The sequence below is a fragment of the Pocillopora verrucosa genome, chromosome 1, assembly GCF_036669915.1.
Source record: "Pocillopora verrucosa isolate sample1 chromosome 1, ASM3666991v2, whole genome shotgun sequence".
In the NCBI taxonomy this organism is placed as follows: Eukaryota; Metazoa; Cnidaria; class Anthozoa; order Scleractinia; family Pocilloporidae; genus Pocillopora; species Pocillopora verrucosa.
The window spans coordinates 16910817-16934570 of NC_089312.1; the positions used below are offsets into that span (position 1 = coordinate 16910817).

General features: G+C 37.7%; 2 protein-coding genes across 4 annotated transcripts in view; both read left to right on the forward strand.

Annotated features, from left to right (window-relative positions):
- LOC131784060 (fibroblast growth factor receptor-like 1) overlaps positions 1 to 7130 on the forward strand; it is a 14543-nt gene extending 7413 nt beyond the window's left edge. Inside the window, exons 4-7 of the mRNA XM_066160181.1 lie at positions 465 to 752; positions 4301 to 4678; positions 5590 to 5730; positions 5981 to 7130. Of these exons, the coding sequence (XP_066016278.1) occupies positions 465 to 752; positions 4301 to 4678; positions 5590 to 5730; positions 5981 to 6432 (1259 nt within the window). The 3' untranslated portion in view covers positions 6433 to 7130. The remainder of the gene's footprint in view (positions 1 to 464; positions 753 to 4300; positions 4679 to 5589; positions 5731 to 5980) is intronic.
- A 5705-nt stretch (positions 7131 to 12835) lies between these two features.
- On the forward strand, positions 12836 to 21988 carry LOC131784061 (fibroblast growth factor receptor-like 1). Of its 3 annotated transcripts, none has more exons than XM_066160164.1 (9): positions 12836 to 12914; positions 13021 to 13176; positions 15191 to 15544; positions 16241 to 16273; positions 16925 to 17215; positions 17808 to 18185; positions 18907 to 19284; positions 20211 to 20351; positions 20627 to 21988. In XM_066160164.1, the coding sequence occupies exons 2-9, from the start codon at positions 13107 to 13109 to the stop codon at positions 21073 to 21075; spliced, it is 2094 nt and encodes a 697-aa protein (XP_066016261.1). In that variant the 5' UTR covers positions 12836 to 12914; positions 13021 to 13106; the 3' UTR covers positions 21076 to 21988. The 3 variants fall into 3 exon arrangements, with proteins under 3 accessions (XP_066016261.1, XP_066016270.1, XP_066016267.1); XM_066160173.1 differs by having other exon boundaries at positions 20211 to 20255; positions 20627 to 20643; XM_066160170.1 differs by lacking the exon at positions 20211 to 20351.
- The last annotated feature ends 1766 nt before the right edge of the window (positions 21989 to 23754 follow it).

Sequence of the window (23754 nt, forward strand, 5' to 3'; positions counted from 1 at the left end):
CGTTTACACAGGATATTTAAACTGTAGCTTCAGTTATAACTATTCACAGTAAACCGCTGTTGTTGACAGTTTATTGCACACTGAAACAAAAGCGTGGATATTAGGGAAAGGAAAACTTCACAAAGGATATAAGCGCTTTTACATAACTAAGCAAAATAGAAGCATTCTATCGAGTAGTCTCACATATTTAGAGCCCTCGCAGTGTTAATCTACTTTCTTCTAAGCTTACCACAGTATTCGCTCTTTTTTTATAAAATTTCTTTGTTCACGTTTTGGCAGCTGTACATTTTTCCAAACGCATAAATGAGATTAAGAAACATGCATATTAGTTATATTAATTCAGAATATACTGTATTACGAAAAAAAAGGTCTAGCGTGCACAGTATAAATCATAAACTTAACCTACTTTGTGCTTCGCTTAAAATAGGTCAGTAATATCTGTATTTTTGGTTTTACTTTAACAGGAGCACCAGTATTTACCGATCCAAACTTGCGAAAGAGATCATTCAGGGCATGGCCTGCATCACACTCCACAAGACTGAAATGTCAAGCCATTGGTGCACCACCGCTCAAATACAAATGGCTAAAGGACGGAAAGGACTTTAAAAAATATATTATGGATGCAACTGTTAATACTTCACTTTGGTACCTGAAACTGCGAGATCTTATACCCGCTGATTCTGGGAGATACACTTGTATAGTGTCCAATTCATATGGATCAATAAATAACACATTTACACTTCAAGTTGTTGGTAAGTATAGTTAAATATACCGTAGACGATTCATCAAGAAGCAAACTTAAACATTCAAACTCAATGAAGAACTTTTTACAAGACTCTGAAATCCGTGAACAATACTTTTCTGGAAATGTTTTAATTAGAATACAAAAGCTAAATGGCAATAATGATAGTACTGATACTAGTACTTCTAAGTCTTACCACAATCACGCTAATGGAGGACGTTTGCCGTGTCTTCATAGCCTCATCTTGACTCGCTGTTGGTTTGGACAATTTGAGAAAGTTATGCAAACCCTTAACTGCGTTTCGGGTCTGCAGGACAGTCGAAAATTCTCCTTATCCCCCGAGTGTTTAGATGAGGTTATGTAAACACGTGAAAAAGTCCTCAGCTGCTTCTATAAAATATTTGTCAAATAACAATAAACGGGACGCAGTTATGTTTACTTTGTGTTTACGTACCTATCAACCAAAACCTATCGACCAAAGAGAGCATGCTTACTATCCTGAATATTCCATAACAATTCAATTTTTTAATGATACAAACAATAAGTTCTTATTATACATACTGCAGTGTTTTATAAGGATTCCAACTATGAGAAAAGCCGTATTATGCCTGCTAAAAACACTGAAAAATTCGTTTCGCTTATGGAAAGTGACGTTCTAAAATTTGCTACACGGGCGGAAGAGAACCAAAATACGAAAAGAACAACCGAAGGTTTCGTTCCTGGCTTTGGTAATTATATTTCTCGCGGCTGAGAACGAAAATTGACAACTGGAAATTTGTCACAAGCCGATTTTGGCCGTGTACCTGAAAATATTTTGTCTGGCGGTGAGGATAAAGTCAATAGCTGAGAACTCTGTGTATTGAAAGTTAAGTCCATTGTTTGTTTTTGTAACTGGGATTCTAAAATTTTTTTTTCATCTTAAGCCTTATTGCCGACGCACTTTCTAATCTCTTGATGGTTGCTTGTAGATATGGAATTTCTCTTCTCGTGTTCAACTCCAAATCTCATTCGTTCGCTGCGCTTTCTTGTGAAATAGCGAGTTGAACACTCGAACATAAATTCCATATACACACGCGCCCATGGATTATTCTCCAAATAACAAACGAACAGCAATGCGTCATATGTGCAAGTACACAATTGCATGACGACAGCATAATTTAGCGAAACATTAATGAAAAAAAGAAAGCATCCACCGTAATATCAACAATTTTACCCGTGCAATTTACTACACATAAGGACGCGTAATTTTCCAGATCTCGAAATTTTTTAGCGTTTCAAAATTTGTTTTCTGGCTTCTGATTTGTACATCATGTAGCGATCTTTTCATAACTTCAAGTATCTTCAGTTCAAAGTTATCTTCCCTTTTCTCAACAGCTAGACCTCAGTCAGCTCCGATCCTACAGACAGCTCTGCCAAAGGACAAAACTGTGCAAGTTGGAGATAATGCAACATTTACTTGTATTAATCTTGTTAGAGGACCTCTCCCGGATTTCAGATGGCTTAAATGGAACAAATCCGTCAATTCTATTCCGAAAACTTACAATGAAATTTTAAATGGATCATATCGCCTTATAGACCCATACTATTACAAGATCGTTCAAGTAAAAAGTAATTATGGTGTTGAGGTGAATATTGTTAATGTGACCGAGGAGGATTTTGGACTCTACACTTGCTTTGTGAGCAATCATATCGGCAACGACTTCAGTAGTGCATTCCTCATCAAAAATGTGAAACCCACAGTTCCTGTGACAGGTCAGTATCTGTTTAAAACACGGCGCAGCAAATTTTTCCCATCCGCACCTAGTCGAGCGACTGCCCTTTTAAGAGTAATGCATTTTGCAGAAATGTTACGTCCATTGTTTGTTTTTGTAACTGGGATTCAACACATTTTTTCATCTTGAGCCCTATTGCCGATGCACTTTACGACCCTTTTTTCGCGGATTGTGGACCCTACATTTTCGTTCATTGGTAAAGTCGACTTTTCTTGTCAGCAAAGGCCTATTGTGTCCATAAGAATGATAAAAAAATAATAAATGACTACAAGAGAATGTGGTATAGAAGTTTATAATCTCTTGAAGGTTGCTTGTCGATATGGAATTTCTCTTCTCGTTTTCAACTCCAAATCTCATTCGTTCGCTGCGCTCTCTCCTGAGATAGCGAGTTGAACTCCATATCTACGCGTGCTCATGTATTATTCTCTGAATAGCGAACGAAAAGCGATGCGTCATATATGCAAGTACACAATTACATGACAACAGCATAATTTAGCGAAACACTAAAGAGACAAGATGGCATCCACAGTAATATCAACAATTTTTCACAAGCAATTTAGGCTTAAGGATACGTAATTTTTCAGGTTTCGAAAATTTTTTAGCGTTTCAGGCTTCTGATATAGATATTATGTAGTAGTCATTTTATAGCTTCAAGTGTCATCAGTTCAAAATTGTCTTCCCTTTTCTCAACAGTTAAACATCGGTCAGCTCCGATCCTACAGACAGGTTTGCCAAAGAACAAAACAGTGCAAGTTGGAGATGATGCAACATTTACCTGTTTAGTTCCTGTTAGTGGAACTCTCCCGAATTTCAGATGGCTTAAATGGAACACATCCGTCAATTCTATTCCAAAAACTTACAATGAAATTTTAAAAGGATTATATCGCCTTATAGACCCATACTATTACAAGATCGTTCAAGTAAAAAGTAATTATGGTGTCGAGTTGAATATTGTAAATGTGACTGAGGACGATTTTGGACTCTACACTTGCTTTGTGAGCAATCATATCGGCAACGACTTCAGTAGTGCATTCCTCATCAAAAATGTGAAACCCACGGTTCCTGTGACAGGTCAGTATCTGTTTAAAACAAGGCGCAGCAAATTTTTTCCCATCCGCACCTAGTCGAGCGACTGCCCTTTTAAGAGTAATGCATTTTGCAGAAATGTTACGTCCATTGTTTGTTTTTGTAACTGGGATTCAAAACATTTTTTTCATCTTGAGCCCTATTGCCGATGCCCTTTACGACCCTTTCTTCGCGGATTGTGGACCCTACATTTTCGTTCATTGGTAAAGTCGACTTTTCTTGTCAGCAAAGGCCTATTGTGTCCATAAGAATGATAAACAAATAATAAATGACTGCAAGAGAATGTAGTATAGAAGTTTATAATCTCTTGAAGGTTGCTTGTCGATATGGAATTTCCCTTCTCGTTTTCAATTCCAAATCTCCTTCGTTCGCTGCGCTCTCTCCTGAGATAGCGAGTTGAACTCCATATCTACGCGTGCTCATGTATTATTCTCTGAATAGCGAACGAAAAGCGATGCGTCATATATGCAAGTACACAATTACATGACAACAGCATAATTTAGCGAAACACTAAAGAGACAAGATGGCATCCACAGTAATATCAACAATTTTTCACAAGCAATTAAGGCTTAAGGATACGTAATTTTTCAGGTTTCGAAAATTTTTTAGCGTTTCAGGCTTCTGATATAGATATCATGTAGTAGTCATTTTATAGCTTCAAGTGTCATCAGTTCAAAATTGTCTTCCCTTTTCTCAACAGTTAAACATCGGTCAGCTCCGATCCTACAGACAGGTTTGCCAAAGAACAAAACAGTGCAAGTTGGAGATGATGCAACATTTACCTGTTTAGTTCCTGTTAGTGGAACTCTCCCGAATTTCAGATGGCTTAAATGGAACACATCCGTCAATTCTATTCCAAAAACTTACAATGAAATTCTAAAAGGATCATATCGCGTTATGGACCCATACTATTACAAGACCGTTCGAGTGAAAAATAATTATGGTGTCGAGTTGAATATTGTAAATGTGACTGAGGACGATTTTGGACTTTACATTTGCTTTGTGAGCAATCATATCGGCAACGACTTCAGTAGTGCATTCCTCGTCAAGTATGTGAAACCCACGGTTCCTGTGACAGGTCAGTATCTGTTAAAAACACGACGCAGCAAACTTTCTCGTATGCACACCTAGCAGAGCGACTGCCCCTTTAAGTGAAGCCTTTTTGCATATTCGTTGTATGGTATACTTCTCAGAAAACGATCTTACTTCATCAAACATAATGATTTAGCTCGTTAATGCAGAATTCTCCTGACCGTTTGCGACACATTTGTTAGTTCTGAGAATGCCAGTGGTCTTAAATCAAACAATATCCCTATTATATCTTCTATCACAAGAATTTAACGTTTCAGTGAATCTAACTGTGATATACATGAGGTGATCCTTAAACTTCTGGAAAAAAAACGCATGCGTGGCGAGTAACTAAATGAAAAGAGTCGATTTTCTACTTCTCTAGTCCCTGAACATTTCCAAATAGCTAACTGTTGTTGAAGCTACACGATTAAACATTAAGTGCTACAATCTTCTACGAAATGTTTAGTGATTCGCTACAACCAACGCTCTTACTTTCTCGCATATAAAAATGTTATTGCATTTGTGGATATTGCTCTTATTCCTGAAAGATGGACAAACTCACACAATGGAGAATTTAGGTGCTGTGGCAATCAAAAGTAATAATTTCTTCTGGTGGACGCTTTAACATCTTTCGTGCGATGTCGAGGGAGGTGTCATATGATTGTAACCATGTCTTTCAATGCAGCGAAGTCGAAGTCAAAATGGGAAATAGGCGCATAATGCGCATGACTAGGAGTGAGGAATCCTTAGTGTGCCTATCTCCTACCACTTGTACTAAGAAAACACCAACATATATATAAAACTCATGTTTTTTGATTTTGACTTCGATTTTTTCGTCAGATTTGTCCTAACTTCTATTGTTCATACTGTCTGTGATGATAAGATATGATAACCTTGTAACGTATTGTCATTCATCAGATCAGAAGACTCACAATGCTCTTGTTCCTGGAATCATCGCAGCATGTGTGCTAATTACTGTGGGTATTTTAATCGTTATCTGTTGGCGTCTTCTATCGAACCGAATAAAAAAAAACTTGAAACCTTCAGTTTCATTGTCAAGTAAGTCTAAATTAAATTTGAAGGTTGGCAGCTTTATTTAAGACAATATTTTTGTTCATCTTACTTTATGCACGTATTAGACTGGAAGCCGAAAGCTTGAACCAGAGAACGTCCTTTCTGGTCATTATAAACCAGCCAGTTAGCCCTCGTGTTCGCATTGCTTTCAACGGGCTTGATTTAAAATTTTACTGTACCAATTTTTGAACATAAACCCCTTAGCTAATATCACATTCTTATTTTCTTCTTTCAGAACCTACATTTGAATACGATGCGTTCGTTATTTTCAGCTCCCAAGATTCGGATTGGGTGGTTAAAACTCTTATTCCAACTCTTGAGGAAAAACACCATTTTAAATGCTGTGTACATTACAGAGATTTCGTTCCTGGAGTACCTTTCCGCGAAAATATGGTCAACAGTGTTTACAAGTCTAGAAAAACACTAGCTGTCGTATCTAAGAACTTTTTTAATAGCAATTATTGTGGTTCTGAATTGGATTATGCCCTCCATCGACTTATGGAAAGGAGAGATGATAGTTTAGTCGTAATCAAAATTGATGACGTTGATAGAGCAAAACTTCCTAAGGAGCTGCGAAAAAGAAGCTACATAGACCTTCAAAAGTCTGTTGAAAATGATCACTGGGACAGAAAACTGGTTAAGTGTTTAACGCTTCCCAGCGACCCGCCGCAGAAACAAATTCTGTAATAAGCTATCTTTGTCTGAGCGGTCACATGCTCGCACGTTGGTGTAGTAAAAAGGTGACATTTTCAACTTGCGCGGAATAGGTTACTCTCTACTTACCTTCCAATTCCTTGTGCTTTCAAATGAGACATTTACTTACATTCGCTTGGGCTTCCCAAGAACGTTCAATTTTAGTATCATGAAAATTTGTAACATTTCAACATTTTTAGTCATCTATAGAGCAGTTTTGTTGGATATTGAAGACTTTCGTATTCAGAAACAAGAGATGACGATTGAATCTAACGTGTAGGTCTTTTTTCATCATGCATATATCTACCGTATGTAGTCAAATCACAAGGTTTTCAGAGAACTTTAAGGAAGTCCTCATACAAAGAATGTCATTGCATTCCGAATGCTTTGAAAAACGTAAGCATGCTTTGCATGCAGGAGTTATTTTTTGGGGGGGTAGGTGGATTACTTGAAACATTGTAAGTGATGTCTACATTCTTACAAAAGGAAAGAAGAGTATTAACGCGGTATTAAAGTAAGTAATATTAAGTATTAAAGTGTCGAATTAACTCACACACAGGTATTTGTGGTAGATTGTGTGCGTTGTGCGAATAACTGTAACCAAAACTAAACTGTACTGGTGCCACGAGACTGAGAATCTAAAGAGTTTTTTCGTCTGGTATGTGATAACGTTTCATCTTACAACTTACCGAGCGTCACGCAATCGCTTTTCTGTGATCAGCTTTCACGATTATCTGCACTATTGTGGAATATTCCTGGCCCATTTCTTGATCAAAATCGATCTTAATATAAATTAAGCCTTCGTGTAGTCTTCTCATTTTGCGCGCAAGTTGGTTGGTGTGATGTCTGTACAGATTTTACTAAAGTAATAAAAGTAGATGTAAATGAGATGTCACTATTGAATATTTAACACGCACAACATTCGAGAAACAACTGACAGTTTTGCACGTGGTCCGTATTATCATCTTTTTAAGCGGTATGTGTTTATTTTGTTCACAAAAATGCGGACCGAGACCAAATTGTTCCTTCGACTTGATATATTTTCAACGTTTGTGGATCACATCATATTAACTTACCTCCGTAAATCATTCATTCCAGATAACAAAATCAAAGAAACATGCTAACGATGGTATCTGAACTAGTCCTTGGCCAAACACAAACGACTCCACAAGACCACTTTCTCCAGGCATCGAAAACATACTCAAAATCGTCCACAGTTAACTTTAATCAGACATTCATCTAGGGATAGCACCGAGCAAACCAATCCAGGAAAATATAAAATTTAATCCTGCTACGCAGCTTGCAGTTAAGAACTGTTCAAATCAAAATGTTTGGTGCAATTCATCAACACCTCAAGTAATATTTGATTAAAATTTTTCCACTCTATCTCGTCGTGAAGGAACAATAACCATGATCGTGCTACAGTGCACAGAACTCCATTTTCTCTCGAACAACTATCCACCATTTTCACAGCATGAGTAACACGTTTATTATGGGTAATCTGATATCTTTCATCTGTCCAGTAGTATCGCATTTTTCTCATAAAGCGCGGTAAAATACACGTTAAAAACACAGAAAAGCCAACATTTCTCATTCTAAAAGGTGATTCTATTTTACGAACCGCTCTCTCCGAATCCCCCATTACTTCGTTGAAATTTGAACACCTCTTGCACCAAATTGGTGCAAGATACATACCCTAATGCGGCGATCTGATTGGCGCGAGATACATACCCCAAACGATCTGATTGGTGCGAGCAACATGCCACTCTCTATACGCTAACATAGATGTTATTTTAAAAAAAACCTCAATTATGGCTTTATTTTCATGAGGGTCAATGCTATCACTTATTTTGGACCCTATTTATACGTAATCAGTATTATAAGAACTTTGTTGGGTGGAAAATGTAAACTTACGGTTACTAACAGATACGTTTTCATCATACTTTGAAGTTTGAAATTAGCAGATCAGAGCTCCTTTCGAAATACTGATTCCATGAATGAATTTTTGGTGTAGCAGAAGAAAGAAAAGTAACCCCAGATGGTGAAAATAATTTACTTTTATCCTCCTTAAGTTGTCATCTTTGCCGGGCCGTGAAAATATTCGAAGAGATGATGAGAAAGGAAGGATGTGACTGAGAAACTTTCATTCCAGCAAGGATGCTTTATTATCTCTTCGTGCAATTTCAATTTTCATAGCATGAAAAACATTTGACAATACTTTTCATTTCATTTTTTACATGCAAGGCGTAGTTGGCGGTTTTTTGGGGAGCGCTTGAGCAAGTTACGACGCCGCAAGGGGATTGAAAAACAGAGATTCGCGCTCCGGGAGCGAAATAGCTCACAAAGTGATCGCGTTACAAAAGAAAGGTCAAATCAAATGAAATCTGCAAAAACCTCAAAACATGGTGAATAAGAAAGTTGCCATGCTCCCCCATGCACCGTCACCACCTTTCCTGCTCGGAGGAGTAGCAGTTCTCCAAGTTGCCTCTTGGAGAGTAAACTTGGAAAAGGTATGACCCTGTGGCTGGTCGACTCGAAGATACACGTTTAACAAAACATCAAACAACTGATGGCTTTACTACTCATACATCTCATTACTCGGGCTTTCCAAAGGAAACGCCCAAGTTGAAATTCCGGCTTCGTTTTTCTTCCGTTCGGTCGCAAATCGCAGTCAAGTCCTCATCACGCATGCGCAACCTTTTGACTCTAACGCATGCGCGATGTTTTGAGTAGTGAGCACATGGCATAGTGTAATGTCAGACGATGAGAAGCTTTCGCGGTGCAAAATCAGCAAAGACACTGTGTATAATACGTTCAAAACCCATACAAAATATGCACACATCGTTCGCGGTAGAGCCACACTAAAAGATGCCGAGTGTTTTCGGAACGGGTCGGTCCGCGAACCTTATGAGAGATCTCTTTATGAGCGAACATTTATGAGTGAACCTTCCATCGAGAAACATGCCATATCAACTGAGCTATCTAATGTTAGTCGAGAGAAGCATATACGCAAATCTCATCGTGTATGTAGACGTGATCGTGAACCAAGCAGAATACCAATACGAAGTTTGAAAAGGTTAAGAAACAAGAGCAAAAAGGTTAGAAAATTTGTCTATGCACGCATTCTCTCATGTATCCCCAAGTCATCTACATTGTACTGTTAAGTTAATGCTAAAAAAACTATTTCATAAGAGGACATTTGAGTTTAACTGTCGTGAAGGAATTCGTCAAAGTATTAGAAAAGTAAAATATCGTGCCAGTCGATATTTAACATTGTTTTCTTTTAACAAACTGATGTGTTCTTGCAAGAATGAGGCTCATGTAGCAAAATATTGCAACTATAATTGAAGTAGAGACATAGAGAAAAATTCTGACCCTTCAATATATGTTGACCCTAACAAAACAACAGTAGCTCCATACAGTCAAGGTAACGAGTTAGTTTTTGGAAAGAATGCAGGACAACAATGTGTTGCAATGAGTTTGTGTTCTTTGATTTATAACGACACACAAGGGGGCAAATCATTCGAAATTCATTCGAGGGCAAATGAAAATAGTGGTTTTTATTAGAGTGATTTCAATAGGCCTGGGTACTGCTGATGAATTACATTAATGTTATTAGCTGCTAAAGGCTTTGCGACCTTTTGTTTCTTTACATCTTTTAGAGTGATATTCATTTGCCCATGAAATAAAGAAATGACTATTTAGTTTGTAGTACTTGATAAAGAACAAAGGAAAACAATAAATTCACAGTACACCATTAACTTTCACGGAAAATGAAAATTACTCTAAACACTAAAAGTTACGTAGTACTCACCAGGTCTAGTGAAACCACTCTAACCAATAAACCAAAATGTATTAACTAAAGTATACTAGCCCAGTATCTCCAAATGGAAACGAACAAATTGGGAGGTAGTAGTACAAAATATGTATTTCACACATTCACGTGAACCACTCTAACAATCCCATAAAATTAATAGTTCATCTGGTGATAATCTTTAGAAGAGACTTTTTGTTTCTTTTGGTTAAGTGTCACCACCCTAGCACCTGGGGCTGTTCAGAATTAAAAGCTACCTCAGCATGAAACTTTTTTCAATCAAGAAAAAGAGAACATAAGAAGACAGCCTGTTTGGCAAAAGACTTACCCTGCTACAACCCTTATCCCGCAAAACAAAATTTAATCAAATCAATACTCAAAATCAAAAAAATCAAAATTGTATCTAGCCCTTTCACTCCTGGTCCGGCCAAAACCGGCCAACCGGAAACTTGTTGTTATTAAAGAATATATGCTTATTAAATATGTTTATTGTTACTGAGGCATTGACCAATCAAATCGTCGTTACTGTGCATAAGTTATGCTTCCCGACGATGAGATAGACGGATGCATCATGAACGCGTGCACAAACATGGCGACAGCGATGATCAGTTTCTGATAAAGAAACGATTGAGCAATTTCGTCCGTGAGTGTGTAAAACCACTTAATTTATTGTCAATTTGGAGTCGATAAAGCAAAGAAACTTCCTGCGTGATGGCTATTTGCTTTATCGGCTCCAAATTGACAATAACCTGAGTGGAAAATGGCGAGGCGCGTAGGTCCTTTAGAAATTAGTTTCGACGGATACAGGGCGGTTTTTGGCGATTCAGTTGAAGAAGGTACCGAAGATATTGAGGGAGATGTTTCTGATATTGATTTTTCGGGTATTGAAGAGGATGGCGAGGAAAGCAATGAAGAAGCGACGGTGAAAGTGGCAATGGTGTACTGTGAATTTACTGTTTTCCTTTGTTCTTTATCAAATACTACAAACTAAATAGTCATTTCTTTATTTCATGGAAAAATGAATATCACTCTAAAAGATGTGAAGAAACAAAAGGTCACAAAGCATTTAACAGCTAAGAACATTAATGTAATTCATCAGCAGTACCCAGGCCTATTGAAATCACTCTAATCAAAACCGCCATTTTCATTTGCCCTTGAATGAATAACGACTATTTAGTTTGTAGCAGTTGATAATGAACAAAACATTTAGAGTCTACTAATTAAAGTAACTGCAAATTTTCATATGCATATGAAAATGTTTCCATTCTGTATATATACAGTGAGGAAAAGGACATACTGTAAGATTATAATAGTTTCAATATAGCAATTTCTTGGCGAACAGTACCAGGGTAACTTTCACTGCATTCCAGTTGATAATCAGTATCAAACACATTTAATGCTAATGCTAAATACTAACTCGCTACGTTGATTAGATAGAGCTACTATTGTTTTGTGAGGGTTAACATATGTTGACTACTATCTACTTAATTCATAGTTACAATAATTTGCTACATGAAGCCTCATTCTTGCAAGAACACATCTTTTACAATGTGACCGAGGCAGGTTCTGATGTCGTTATTTGAACAACGAGACAGACTTATAGCCACGAATAAATTTATTTATACAGGAAAGTACAAATAAAGAAAAGGGTAATTGCAAGCAAATCCTCAGTCAAATAGGTCACCAACTTGCGATTCAATGGAGTTACTTTTCGTGACCAAGAGGTCCTGAGCTTGTAAGTGCAAGTCTTGACACTGAACTACTGAATTAAACTAACTAAATGTATTTCTTTTATAAGGAATCGAATAATAGCAGGAAATTCGTATGATTTTGAGGCTAGGTGTGGTAGTGTGACATAAAGGAAATTTATGATGCAAATCCTGTGTGTGGGATGATTTGATTATCAATAGGAAATAGTTTCTGCAGATGTAACTCTAAAACTATGATAAAGATGTCATGCATTTTGTGAGCTTGGTCACAACAAGAAAACAATGTTAAATATCGACTTGCAAGATATTTTACCTTTCTTATACTTTGACGAATTCTTTAACGACAATTAAAATTAAACGTCCTTTCATTTAATTATTTTTAGCATTAACATAACAGTACAATGTAGATGACACGGGGATACACGAGAGAATACGTACATAGACAAATTTTCTAACCTTTCTTCTCTTGTTCCTCAACCTTTTTAAACTTCGTATTGGTATTCTGCTTGGTTCACGATCACGTCTACATACACGATGAGATTTGCGTCTATGCTTCTCTCGATTAACATAAGATAGCTCAGTTGATATAGCATGTTTCTCGATGAAAGGAGATCTCTCACAAGGTTCGTGGACCAATCCGTTCGGAAAACGCTCGACATCTTTTAATGTGGCTCTACCGCGAACGATGTGTGCATATTTTGTATGCGTTTTGAGTGTATTATACACAGTATCTGTGCCGATTTTGCTCCACGAAAGCTTCTCTTCGTCAGCCATCACACCATGCCATGTGCTCATAGTCAAAATGTCGCGCATGCGTCAAAGTCAAAAGGTTGTGCATGCATGATGAGGACTTCACTGCAATTTGCGACCGAACGAAAAAAAAACGAAGCCGGAATTTCAACTCGTGCGTTTCCTTTGGAAAGCCTGAGTAATAATTCGCTATTTGGCACTACGTTAGTATTGTGCCATCAGATTGACAACAAGCAAATGAATTGTCTGCCTGGTTTATCTTGGGGCTGGAGGGCATCATCTAACCTAGAAAATCACTTATCTCCGTAGTTATCCGGCAATCCTTGGACCGATTGGCGAATTTCTACGGTAAAGAGTGCGTTAATTCGTAAAGGAAGGCTTTGGTCGATGTGAGGATGCAGGCAAAGCGGTGTTGGTCGATATTGTTGGTCAACTTTATAATCTATACGCAGACTGCTCAACCCGGTAAGTAGATATCTAAATACTTCATTGTTTCATAACATTTACATTTAGAGGAAAAAGGGCCTTCATTGTTTCACGTTTGGTTAAAACTCACGTTTGGTTAAAACGATTGACTCGGACAGATCTTTGTATGAATTACTGTAAAATGAAAACGGTTTCCGCTTTTTATGTCAGCCTAAATTCAAAGTCGTGTGTGAGAAAAACACGCTTCGAAAATCAATTTGAAGTCAAATATGAATATTTAAATAAGTCAAGATCAATGGCTCTATTCATTAGAATCATGCAAGGAAAACTCGTTATTACTAGACGGGTCAAAGGAAATGCTACAGAATAGCTTCACATACATTCGCAAATGTTTGTTCAACGCTTAAGCATAGCAAGGTAGATAGCGGTCATCACAAGCTACTGTTTACCATTTGCATTGTGTTCGGCATTGTTGCTTTGTGATATTTCTGGTCTCACCAGCTGCTCTTAACGCCTTCACGTTTTATCAGTCATTCAAAGAGTAAAGAGCATATTCGCACTGTACTCGCGATTCAAGCGAAAGGTTATGGTCCTAAGTCACAATAAACAATATTCGAGGGACAATCGTTTTCCGTCGAAAAACAATTCCGTGTTCGTGATCGTTTTATGGCCACCTTGTTTTCTTCGGCGACAAGGTGCCAATATCCCAAATGGAAGTGATATAGGAACTAACACTAATCATATTTTAATAAAAATATTCAACAAATGCTAACTTTGAACAAAGGTTTGTAGGATTTTGACCCTGTTTCCGTTCTTTTTGAGAAAAGACGCTCGTATATTGCTCGTAGGCAATTTTATTTAATACCACCGATCGCAATGGACACTGCCACGCGTTATTAAAACATCTAAAACTCACGGGGAGTTGGGCTCTAACGTTTGTCAACGGGCTTTCTACTAGTTTATCTTCTACCCGGGAATTAGGAACTTGTTAAAAGTTCTCGGTAGATCCTCGCCAGGCGGTGCGGCCTTATCGAAAATGCGGCGGTTTGCTATCGATCAATCGACATGTTACCCTCTCGCTCTCAAAAGTGGCTCTCGAAAGTTAGATTTGGAGAGAAATTTCTTGAAAAACCTCGAAATGGACAGCTCGCTAAAGTGAGTACTTTTCATCAAAGTAAACGGTTGGATAACAAGTGATACGCTGTGAAAGTAAGGTGAATTATTTTCATTGAGAATTTGACGTATTGTTTTATTCCTTAGAGCGGTCGTAAATATTCTCATACAAACTCTTATTATTCCGCCATGTCTGTTATTGTGCAAGATGATCTTCTCATAGCTGGCGCCTGGGCCACCTGTGGCCCGACCAGCTCCAGGTCAGCTGAAGGTTTGGCAGAAAAAGAAAGAAAGCAATACGACAAATGGCCGCAAGAAGAGCAAAGAGCTCAAGTAGTGAATATCAAACCATGATTCGGCTGAGCTAGGGATGGTCCACATGTAAGGTGCAACACGAATTCAAGCTTTTCTTCTAAGAAAAGCGACATTCAGGATTTGTATGCATTCATTTACTCATCTCTGATACAGGATGAAAAAGGCAAATATTTGTTGCTGTTGCATGTCGATAATTTGTCGAAGTAGAATGGCAAAAGCAAAGCAAAATGTCTGATTTGGGTTCATATTTATTACGGCACAATACGCGCCAGAAATGAAATCTGATCGACTGTGTTTATTTTGACCTGTTTATGTATTTCGGTATTGCGACCCAAAAATTGTGTCGCATTTTTCGGCTCTTCCGATTACGGTTTCAAATTTTCGAAAATTTTCCGAAGGGGAAATATGCAATAATTCTTACTTCGATAACACGATTATATCAACTGTACTGCCGTTATAAAATCTGTCTCCTAGGAATGGCATTATCCCCCAGCAAAACTTAGCATAGTTGCAATGATTGTTAATACACGAATGGCGTCTTATTGCGCTTTTTCACTCCGAAACTAGTGACAAACGATTAATAATATAAAACTGACTTGAAATATCAATTATTAAATCTTTACAGACAATTATCCACCACGTGTTCAAGATACTCTAAAACCACTGAATGTCGCTAGATTAGGAGATATAAAACGGTTAAGATGTGCTGTGACAGGGCTTCCACCACCGAATATCACATGGATCAAAAACGACCAGCCTTTGCACCAGTCTGAGAGGATAAGAAAGCTAAACAAGAACAAAACTATTAAGATCAAAGGAGTCCGACTTGATGACCAAGGCAACTACACCTGTATTGCTGAAAATCCTCTCGGTAAAGTCAACCTGACGCTCCAGCTAAACGTGCGTCATGATGAAATTCGGACAACTACTGGTTCACCACTAGCAACTAAAAGACCCACAACTAAGCATCAGGCTAGAGGTAGGCAATCATATAAGATCTACAGAGAAGCACCTCATCATGAGTTTGTTCATAATGGTTCAACCTTCTTGATTTGCAGAACCAACCCTAATACTTTGGTGGCTATTTATAAGTTTGACTTAAAAATGAAAACAAAAATTGGACTGCAGAAACGCTTTCGGCCACTTTTTGTCACTGTACCCTAAGCTCAGATCATACACCCTCGAGTACGTACAAGTATCTAAACCGGCATAAACGTTTCTTTTTGTAAGAAGCCTTTTTTTTATAAGAACGTTCAGGCTGGAATAAACCAAAATTTTTAAAACAAACTAAGAACACACCCAGGCTGAGAGTCAGTGAAGGACGTCTATATTTTGCCCCTTTTTGTGAGAAGTATAAATAAATAAATGTAAAAGAAATGTAAAACTCTGGTCTAACGAAACAATAACCTAAAAACTTTTCAATATTAGCAATGTCTTTATCTTATTGCACGATACACTGAACATCAATTCGGTTTGTAGTCTAACTTAATCGATTCATTGAAATGCTATACTACGCTCAAATCACAAAAAAATTAGAACGTTCAGCCCCAGCCCCAAAATTACGCCTTGTTATAAAAAAAAGTGTATCCTAACAAGAATAAGTACCGTTATTTCTCCCTGACCACAATTTTGGAGATACGTACAAGGTTTTTGGAAACGATCTCTCTTTTTTCAGATTTAATTACGAATCTCAAGGCTCCGGAATCAAGTAAGTACCTGTCATCTTGTATAATTATTTTTGGTAACTCATGGACAATGGCTCATTAGAAGAAGGTCATTGCACTCGGCAAAACGCATAATCCTCTTGTAAAAAAGAGACAATGAATATGAACAAATAAACAAGGAAGGAGCGAGGAGAAGCGGATAACAACGCGGAAATTCCAAAACGAACTAACCGAATTTTAGAACCACATTATGAATATACAAAAAAAAAAATGGCCTTTCACTCACGCCATTAATCAAAACTATAGCAATCTTCTCGAACGTAATTGGTTATCACCAGCTCGATTTGAGCACTGATAGGACAGTGTACGTGTCATGCTTGTTGCGTTGCTGTTGCACTCTTCGCCGAGTTAATTGTTCTTTCGGTTGAACCGATGGCTAGTTTGTTTTGCAGTTTTTTTTTTTTATTTTTGATTCCGTGCCGTCCGATTGTTTGTAATCATCCGCGTGATCAGAAAATCGGACTCCCATTTATCGTTCGTCCGATTCCGTAAATCACTCGTTTGATTACAGACCGAATAGGACCCCACTCGTTTCTATTATAATTTTTATCACCATTACTAATCATTCATCCACTCGGTTCAACGGTATGTACGAGCTTTATTATTTTGTTTTTGTTTCTGTTTTTGCACTTTAGCAGGAGCACCAATATTTAGTGATCCAAACTTGCTGAAGAGATCGTTCAGGGCATGGCCTGCATCACACTCCATACGACTAAAATGTCGAGCAATTGGTGCACCACCGCTCAAATACAAATGGTTGAAGGACGGAAGGATCATAAAAAAACGACGTTTGGACCCACATATTAATTCTTCCCTTTGGTACCTGAAACTGCGAGATCTTTCACCCGCTGATTCTGGGAGATACACCTGCATAGTATCCAATCAATACGGTTCGATAAATCACACTTTTACTCTTCAAGTTGTTGGTAAGTCTAGCAAATGAAATTGTCGCTGATTTATAAGTTAACCTATACGACATTGTAACTCACTCGATCCGGGAATATATATATATTTTTTTTTTGTTTTCATTTAAAAAAGGAAAAACAAATACGGGTAACTATCATTCTGTTGATCACAGTCGTAATCTCAAAACTATTATGGATAGACGCAAAAAAGGAAATCCCCGAGAAAATTATTTTTAAGCCTGAAAGAGTATGTTAATCCCAAATACTCCAAGAGAGTGGCATTCTTAGAGAAAAAAGCGTTGAATTTTCGGTACAGGATGGTGACAATTACAGTTTAGAGAGAGAAAAAATACCGAAAGAAAGCCTCAAAACCGCACGATAACCAATGATGTTATCGATAAAGGCAGGCAATAGATAGTATGCCATCCACTATAATATCCACAAGTTTTTTTCGAGCTATTTGGGACACATAAGGAATCGTAAGTTTCAAGATTTTGCAAATTTGTCAGCGTTTGAAAATTTTTTTTCTGGCTTCTGATTTGTACATCATGAAGTAATATTTTTAGAGCTTCAAGTATCTTCTCTTCAAAATTATCTTCCCTTTTCTCAACAGCCAGACCTCAGTCAGCTCCGATCCTACAGACAGGTCTTCCAAAGAACAAAACTGTGCAAGTTGGAGATAATGTAACATTTACCTGTATTGTTATTGTTAGTGGAACTCTCCCGGATTTCAGATGGCTTAAATGGAACAAATCCGTCAATTCTATTCCGAAAACTTACAATGAAATTTTAAATGGATCATATCGCCTTATAGACCCATACTATTACAGGACCGTTCGAGTGAAAAATAATTATGGTGTTGAGGTGAATATTGTAAATGTGACCGAGGAGGATTTTGGACTCTACACTTGCTTGGCTAGCAATCATATCGGCAACGATTTCACTAGTGCATTCCTCATCAAATATGTGAAACCCTCGGTTCCTGTGACAGGTCAGTATCTGTTTAAAACACGGCGCAGCAAATTTTCTCCTATCCGCTCTTAGTCGAGCGACTGCCCTTTTAAGAGTAATGCATTTTGCAGAAATGTTACGTCCATTGTTTGTTTTTGTAACTGGGATTCAACACATTTTTTTCATCTTGAGCCCTATTGCCGATGCACTTTACGACCCTTTTTTCGCGGATTGTGGACCCTACATTTTCGTTCATTGGTAAAGTCGACTTTTCTTGTCAGCAAAGGCCTATTGTGTCCATAAGAATGATAAACAAATAATAAATGGCCGCAAGAGAATGTAGTATAAAAGTTTATAATCTCTTGATGGTTGCTTGTCAATATGGAATTTCTCTTCTTGTTTTCAACTCCAAATCTCATTCGTTCGCTGCGCTCTCTCCTGAGATAGCGAGTTGAACTCCATATCTACGCGTGCCCATGTATTATTCTCTGAATAGCGAACGAAAAGCGATGCGTCATATGTGCAAGTACACAATTACATGACAACAGCATAATTTAGCGAAACATTATAGAGACAAGATGGCATCCACAGTAATATCAACAATTTTTCACAAGCAATTTAGGCTTAAGGACACGTAATTTTTCAGATCTCGAAAATTTTTTTTCGTTTCAAAATTTGGCTTCTGATATAGATATCATGCAGTAGTCATTTTATAGCTTCAAGTGTCTTCAGTTCAAAATTATCTTCCCTTTTCTCAACAGCTAAACATCGGTCAGCTCCGATCCTACAGACAGGTTTGCCAAAGAACAAAACAGTGCAAGTTGGAGATGATGCAACATTTACCTGTTTAGTTCCTGTTAGTGGAACTCTCCCGAATTTCAGATGGCTTAAATGGAACAAATCCGTCAATTCTATTCCGAAAACTTACAATGAAATTTTAAAAGGATCATATCGCGTTATGGACCCATACTATTACAAGACCGTTCGAGTGAAAAATAATTATGGTGTCGAGTTGAATATTGTAAATGTGACTGAGGACGATTTTGGACTCTACACTTGCTTGGTGAGCAATTATATCGGCGACGACTTCAGTAGTGCATTCCTCATCAAATATGTGAAACCCACGGTTCCTGTGACAGGTCAGTATCTGTTAAAAACACGACGCAGCAAACTTTCTCGTATGCACACCTAGCAGAGCGACTGCCCTTTTAAGTGAAGCCTTTTTGTATAGTCGCTGTATGGTATACTCCTCAGAAAACGTTCTTACTTAATCAAACTTGATGATTTAGCTCGTTAACTCCGAATTCTCCTGACCGTTTGCGACACATTTGTTAGTTCTGAGAATGCCAGTGGTCTTAAATCAAACAATATCCCTATTATATCTTCTATCACAAGAATGTAATGTTTCAGTGAATCTAACTGTGATAAACATGAGGTGATCCTTTAACTTCTTGAAAAAAACGCATACATGGCTTGTGACGAAATGAAAAGAGTCGATTTTCTACTTCTCTAATCCCTGAACGTTTCCAAATAGCTAACTGTTGTTGAAGCTACACGAACCTATTGGTGGGTTAAACATTAAGTGCTACAATCTTTTACTAAATGTTTCGTGAATCGTTACAATTACATTCAGACCAACGCTCTTACTTCCTCACATATAAAGTTATTGTATTTGTGGATATTGCCCTTATTCTTGAAAGATGGACAAACGCACACAATGGAGAATTTAGGTGTCGTGGTGATTAGCAGCAATCAAAAGTGATATTTTCTTCTAGTGGACGCTTCAACATCTTTTGGAGGGAGGTGTCATATGATCGAAACCTTGTGTTCCAATGCAGCGAAGCCAAAATGGGAAATAGACGCATAATGCGCATGACTAGGAGTGAGGAATCCCTAGTGTGCCCATCTCTTACCACTTGACTAAGAAAACACCATCATATATATAAAACTCGTGTTTGTCGTTTTAAGACTTGAATTTTTTCGTCAGGTTTGCCCTAACTTCTATTGTTCATGGTGTCTGTGATGATAAGATATGATAACCTTGTAACGTATTGTCGTTCATCAGATCAGAAGACTCATAAAGCTCTTGTTCCTGGAATCGTCACAGCATGTATGCTAATTGCTGTGGCTATTTTAATCGTTAACTGTTGGCGCCTTCAATCGAACCCAATCAAAAAATCCTTGAATCCTTCAGTTTCACTGTCAAGTAAGTCTAAATTGAAATTTATAGGTTGGCGGCCTTATTTAAGAGGTTTGACGATTTTTTTTCATCTGAGTTTGTGCACGCTTTAGACTGAAAGCCGAAAGCTTGCGTTTTTGAGGAAAAAACTTGAACCAGAACGTCCTTATTGGTCATTATAAACTAGCCTGTTAGCCCTTATGTTAGCACTGTTTTCAACGGGCTTGATTAAAAGTTTTACTGTAGCAATTTTTGAACATAAACCCCTTAGCTAATATCATATTCTTATTTTCTTCTTTCAGAACCTACATTTGAATACGATGCGTTCGTTATTTTCAGCTCCCAAGATTCGGATTGGGTGGTTAAAACTCTTATTCCGACTCTTGAGGAAAAACACCATTTTAAATGCTGTGTACATTACAGAGATTTCGCTCTTGGAGTACCTTTCCGCGAAAATATGGTCAACAGTGTTTACAAGTCTAGAAAAACACTAGCTGTCGTGTCTAAGAACTTTTTTAATAGCAATTATTGTGGTTCTGAAATGGATTATGCCCTCCATCGACTTATGGAAAGGAGAGATGATAGTTTAGTCGTAATCAAAATTGATGACGTTGATAGAATAAAACTTCCAGAGCTGCGAAAAAGAAGCTACATAGACCTTCAAAAGTCTGTTGAAAAGGATCACTGGGACAGAAAACTGGTTAAATGTTTAACGCTTCCCAGCGATCAGCCACAGAAACAGATTCTGTAATAAGCTATCTTTGTCTGAGCGGTCACATGCTCGCACGTTGGTGTAGTAAAAAGGTGACATTTTCAACTTGCGCGGAATAGGTTACTCTCCACTTACCTACCAATTATTTGTGCTTTCAAATGAGACATCTACTTACATTCGCTTGGGCTTCCCAAGAACGTTCAATTTTAGTATCATGAAAATTTGTAACATTTCAACATTTTTAGTCATTTATAGAGCAGTTTTGTTGGAAATTGAAGACTTTCGTATTCAGAAACAAGAGATGACGATTGAAACTAACGTGTAGAGGGATAAGGAAGGAAAAAGGTCTTTTTTGATCATGCATATATCTACCGTATGTCTAGTGAAATCACAAGGTCTTCAGAGAACTTTAAGGAAGTCCTTATATAAAGAATGTCATTGCATTCCGAATGCTTTAAAAAACATCGGCATGTTATGTATGCAGGAGTTATTTTGGAGGGGGGGGGGGTGGATTACTTGAAACATTGTAAGTGATGTCTACATTCTTACAAAAGGAAAGAAGAGTATTAACGCGGAAAAGAACAAAAATGTCGAATTAACTCACACACAGGTATTTGTGGTAGATTATGTACGTTGTGCGAATAGCTGTAACCAAAACTAAACGAGCACCTGCTAGTACAAAATGCAGACTGCGGACCAGAGACAAATTGTGGACCAGGTACAAAATGTAGACTGCATACTGCAGAGTGGGTACAAAATGTAGACTGAGAATCTAAAGAGTTTTTTCCTCTGGTATGTGATAACGTTTCCTTTTACAACTTACCGAGCGTCACGCAATCGCTTTTCTGCGATCAGGCCAATTTCTTGATCAAAATCGATCTTAATATAAATTAAGCCTTCATGTAGTCTTCTCATTTTGCGCGCAAGTTGGTTGGTGTATTGTCTGTACAGATTTTACCAACGTAATAAAAGTAGATGTAAATGAGATGTCTCTATTGAATATTGAACACGCACAACATTCGAGAAACAACTGATAGCTTTGCACGTGGTCCGTATTATCATCTTTTTAAGCGGTATGTGTCTATTTTGTTAACAAAAATGCGGACCGAGACCAAAACTGTTCCTTCGACTTTACATATTTTCAACGTTAGTGGATCACATCATATTAACTTACCTCCGTAAATCATTCATTCCAGATAACAAAATCAAATAAACATGCTAACGATGGTATCTGAATTCGTCCTTGGCCAAACACAAACGACCCCACAAGACATAATCAGTATTATGTGAACTTTGTTGGATGGAAAATGTAAAATTACGGTAAGGGGGTTGAAAAACAGAGATTCGCGCTCCAGGAGCGAAATAGCTCACAAAGTGATTGACAAAAAGAAAGGTCAAATTAAATGAAATCTGTAAAAACCCCAAAACATGGTGAATAAGTAAGCTGCCATGCTCCACCATGCACCGTCACCACCTTTCCTGTATGGAGGAGTAGCAGTTCTCCAAGTTGCCTCTCCCAAGGTAGACTTGGAAAAGCTAAGACCCTGTGGCTGGTCGGTCCGAGGATACACGTTTAACAAAACATCAAACAACTGATGGCTTTACTACTCATACATCTCATCTGAATTTTATAATAGAATACGAATATGACCACTCCAACGGAGAAGATATAACGATGAAAAATACACGCCAACAAATTCGCCCCAGGGGTACAAAAACCTCATTCAACCGGAAACACAAGAGTACTTGAAATCTGTTGTATTTTTGACATGATTGATAGAGGTGTGGCCTTTGTCACTTGAAATTATTGAAATTTCACACAAAATTCAACTGAAGTCAACATACAAAGGTTCACTTACAAAGTAATTTGTGTCGTTGTTTGGCTGTGCTTAACGCTGAATCACTTAGAGAATTAGAATATCGACTTTTTCGGACAAAATTTCCCCTTTATCTCTCTATACATCTTCATGAAAGCAAGGCATCTGTCACGGTGACATCAAATAGAAAACTAGACGCATATTTACGTTCACCCGGGCTCTCTGTTGGAAATAAACTTTGTTTTTGTGCTTGCATTCGCCTAAGTTCTTTTTAATGCAATTATTACTTTAACCTGTAACTGTTTTTCTCGTTATGCCACAGATGCAGGTTTCTCACATATGTATACAGAGCTTAAAACAGTATTTGTTATGTTGTGTAAAGACCCTTTTCTGGGGTGGGGTGGGGGTGGGGTGGGGGGCGGTGGTGCCATGTATAATTGGCCACTATTTCAATACTTATTACTAGACACAATTTTGATTTTTTTCTTTTTTCGAGTATTGACTTGATTAAATTTTGTTTTGCAGGATAGGGGTTGTAGCGGGGTAAGTCTTTTGCCAAACAGGCTGTCTTCTTATGTTTTTCTTTTTCTTGGTTAACAAAATTTTCAGGCTGAGATAGCTTTTAATTATAAACAGCCCCAAGTGCTAGGGTGATGACTCTTAACCAAAAGAAAACAAAAAGTCTCTACCAAAGGTTATCACTAGATGAACTATTAATTTTATGGGATTATTAGAATGGTTCTCATGGATGTGTGAAATATACTTAGGCATATTTTGTACGATTACCTCCCAATTTTTTTGTTTCCATTTGAAGATACTAGGCTAGTTTACTTTAGTTAATATATTTTGGTTTATTGGCGAGTGTGGTTTCACTAAACCTGGTGAGTACTACGTAACTTTT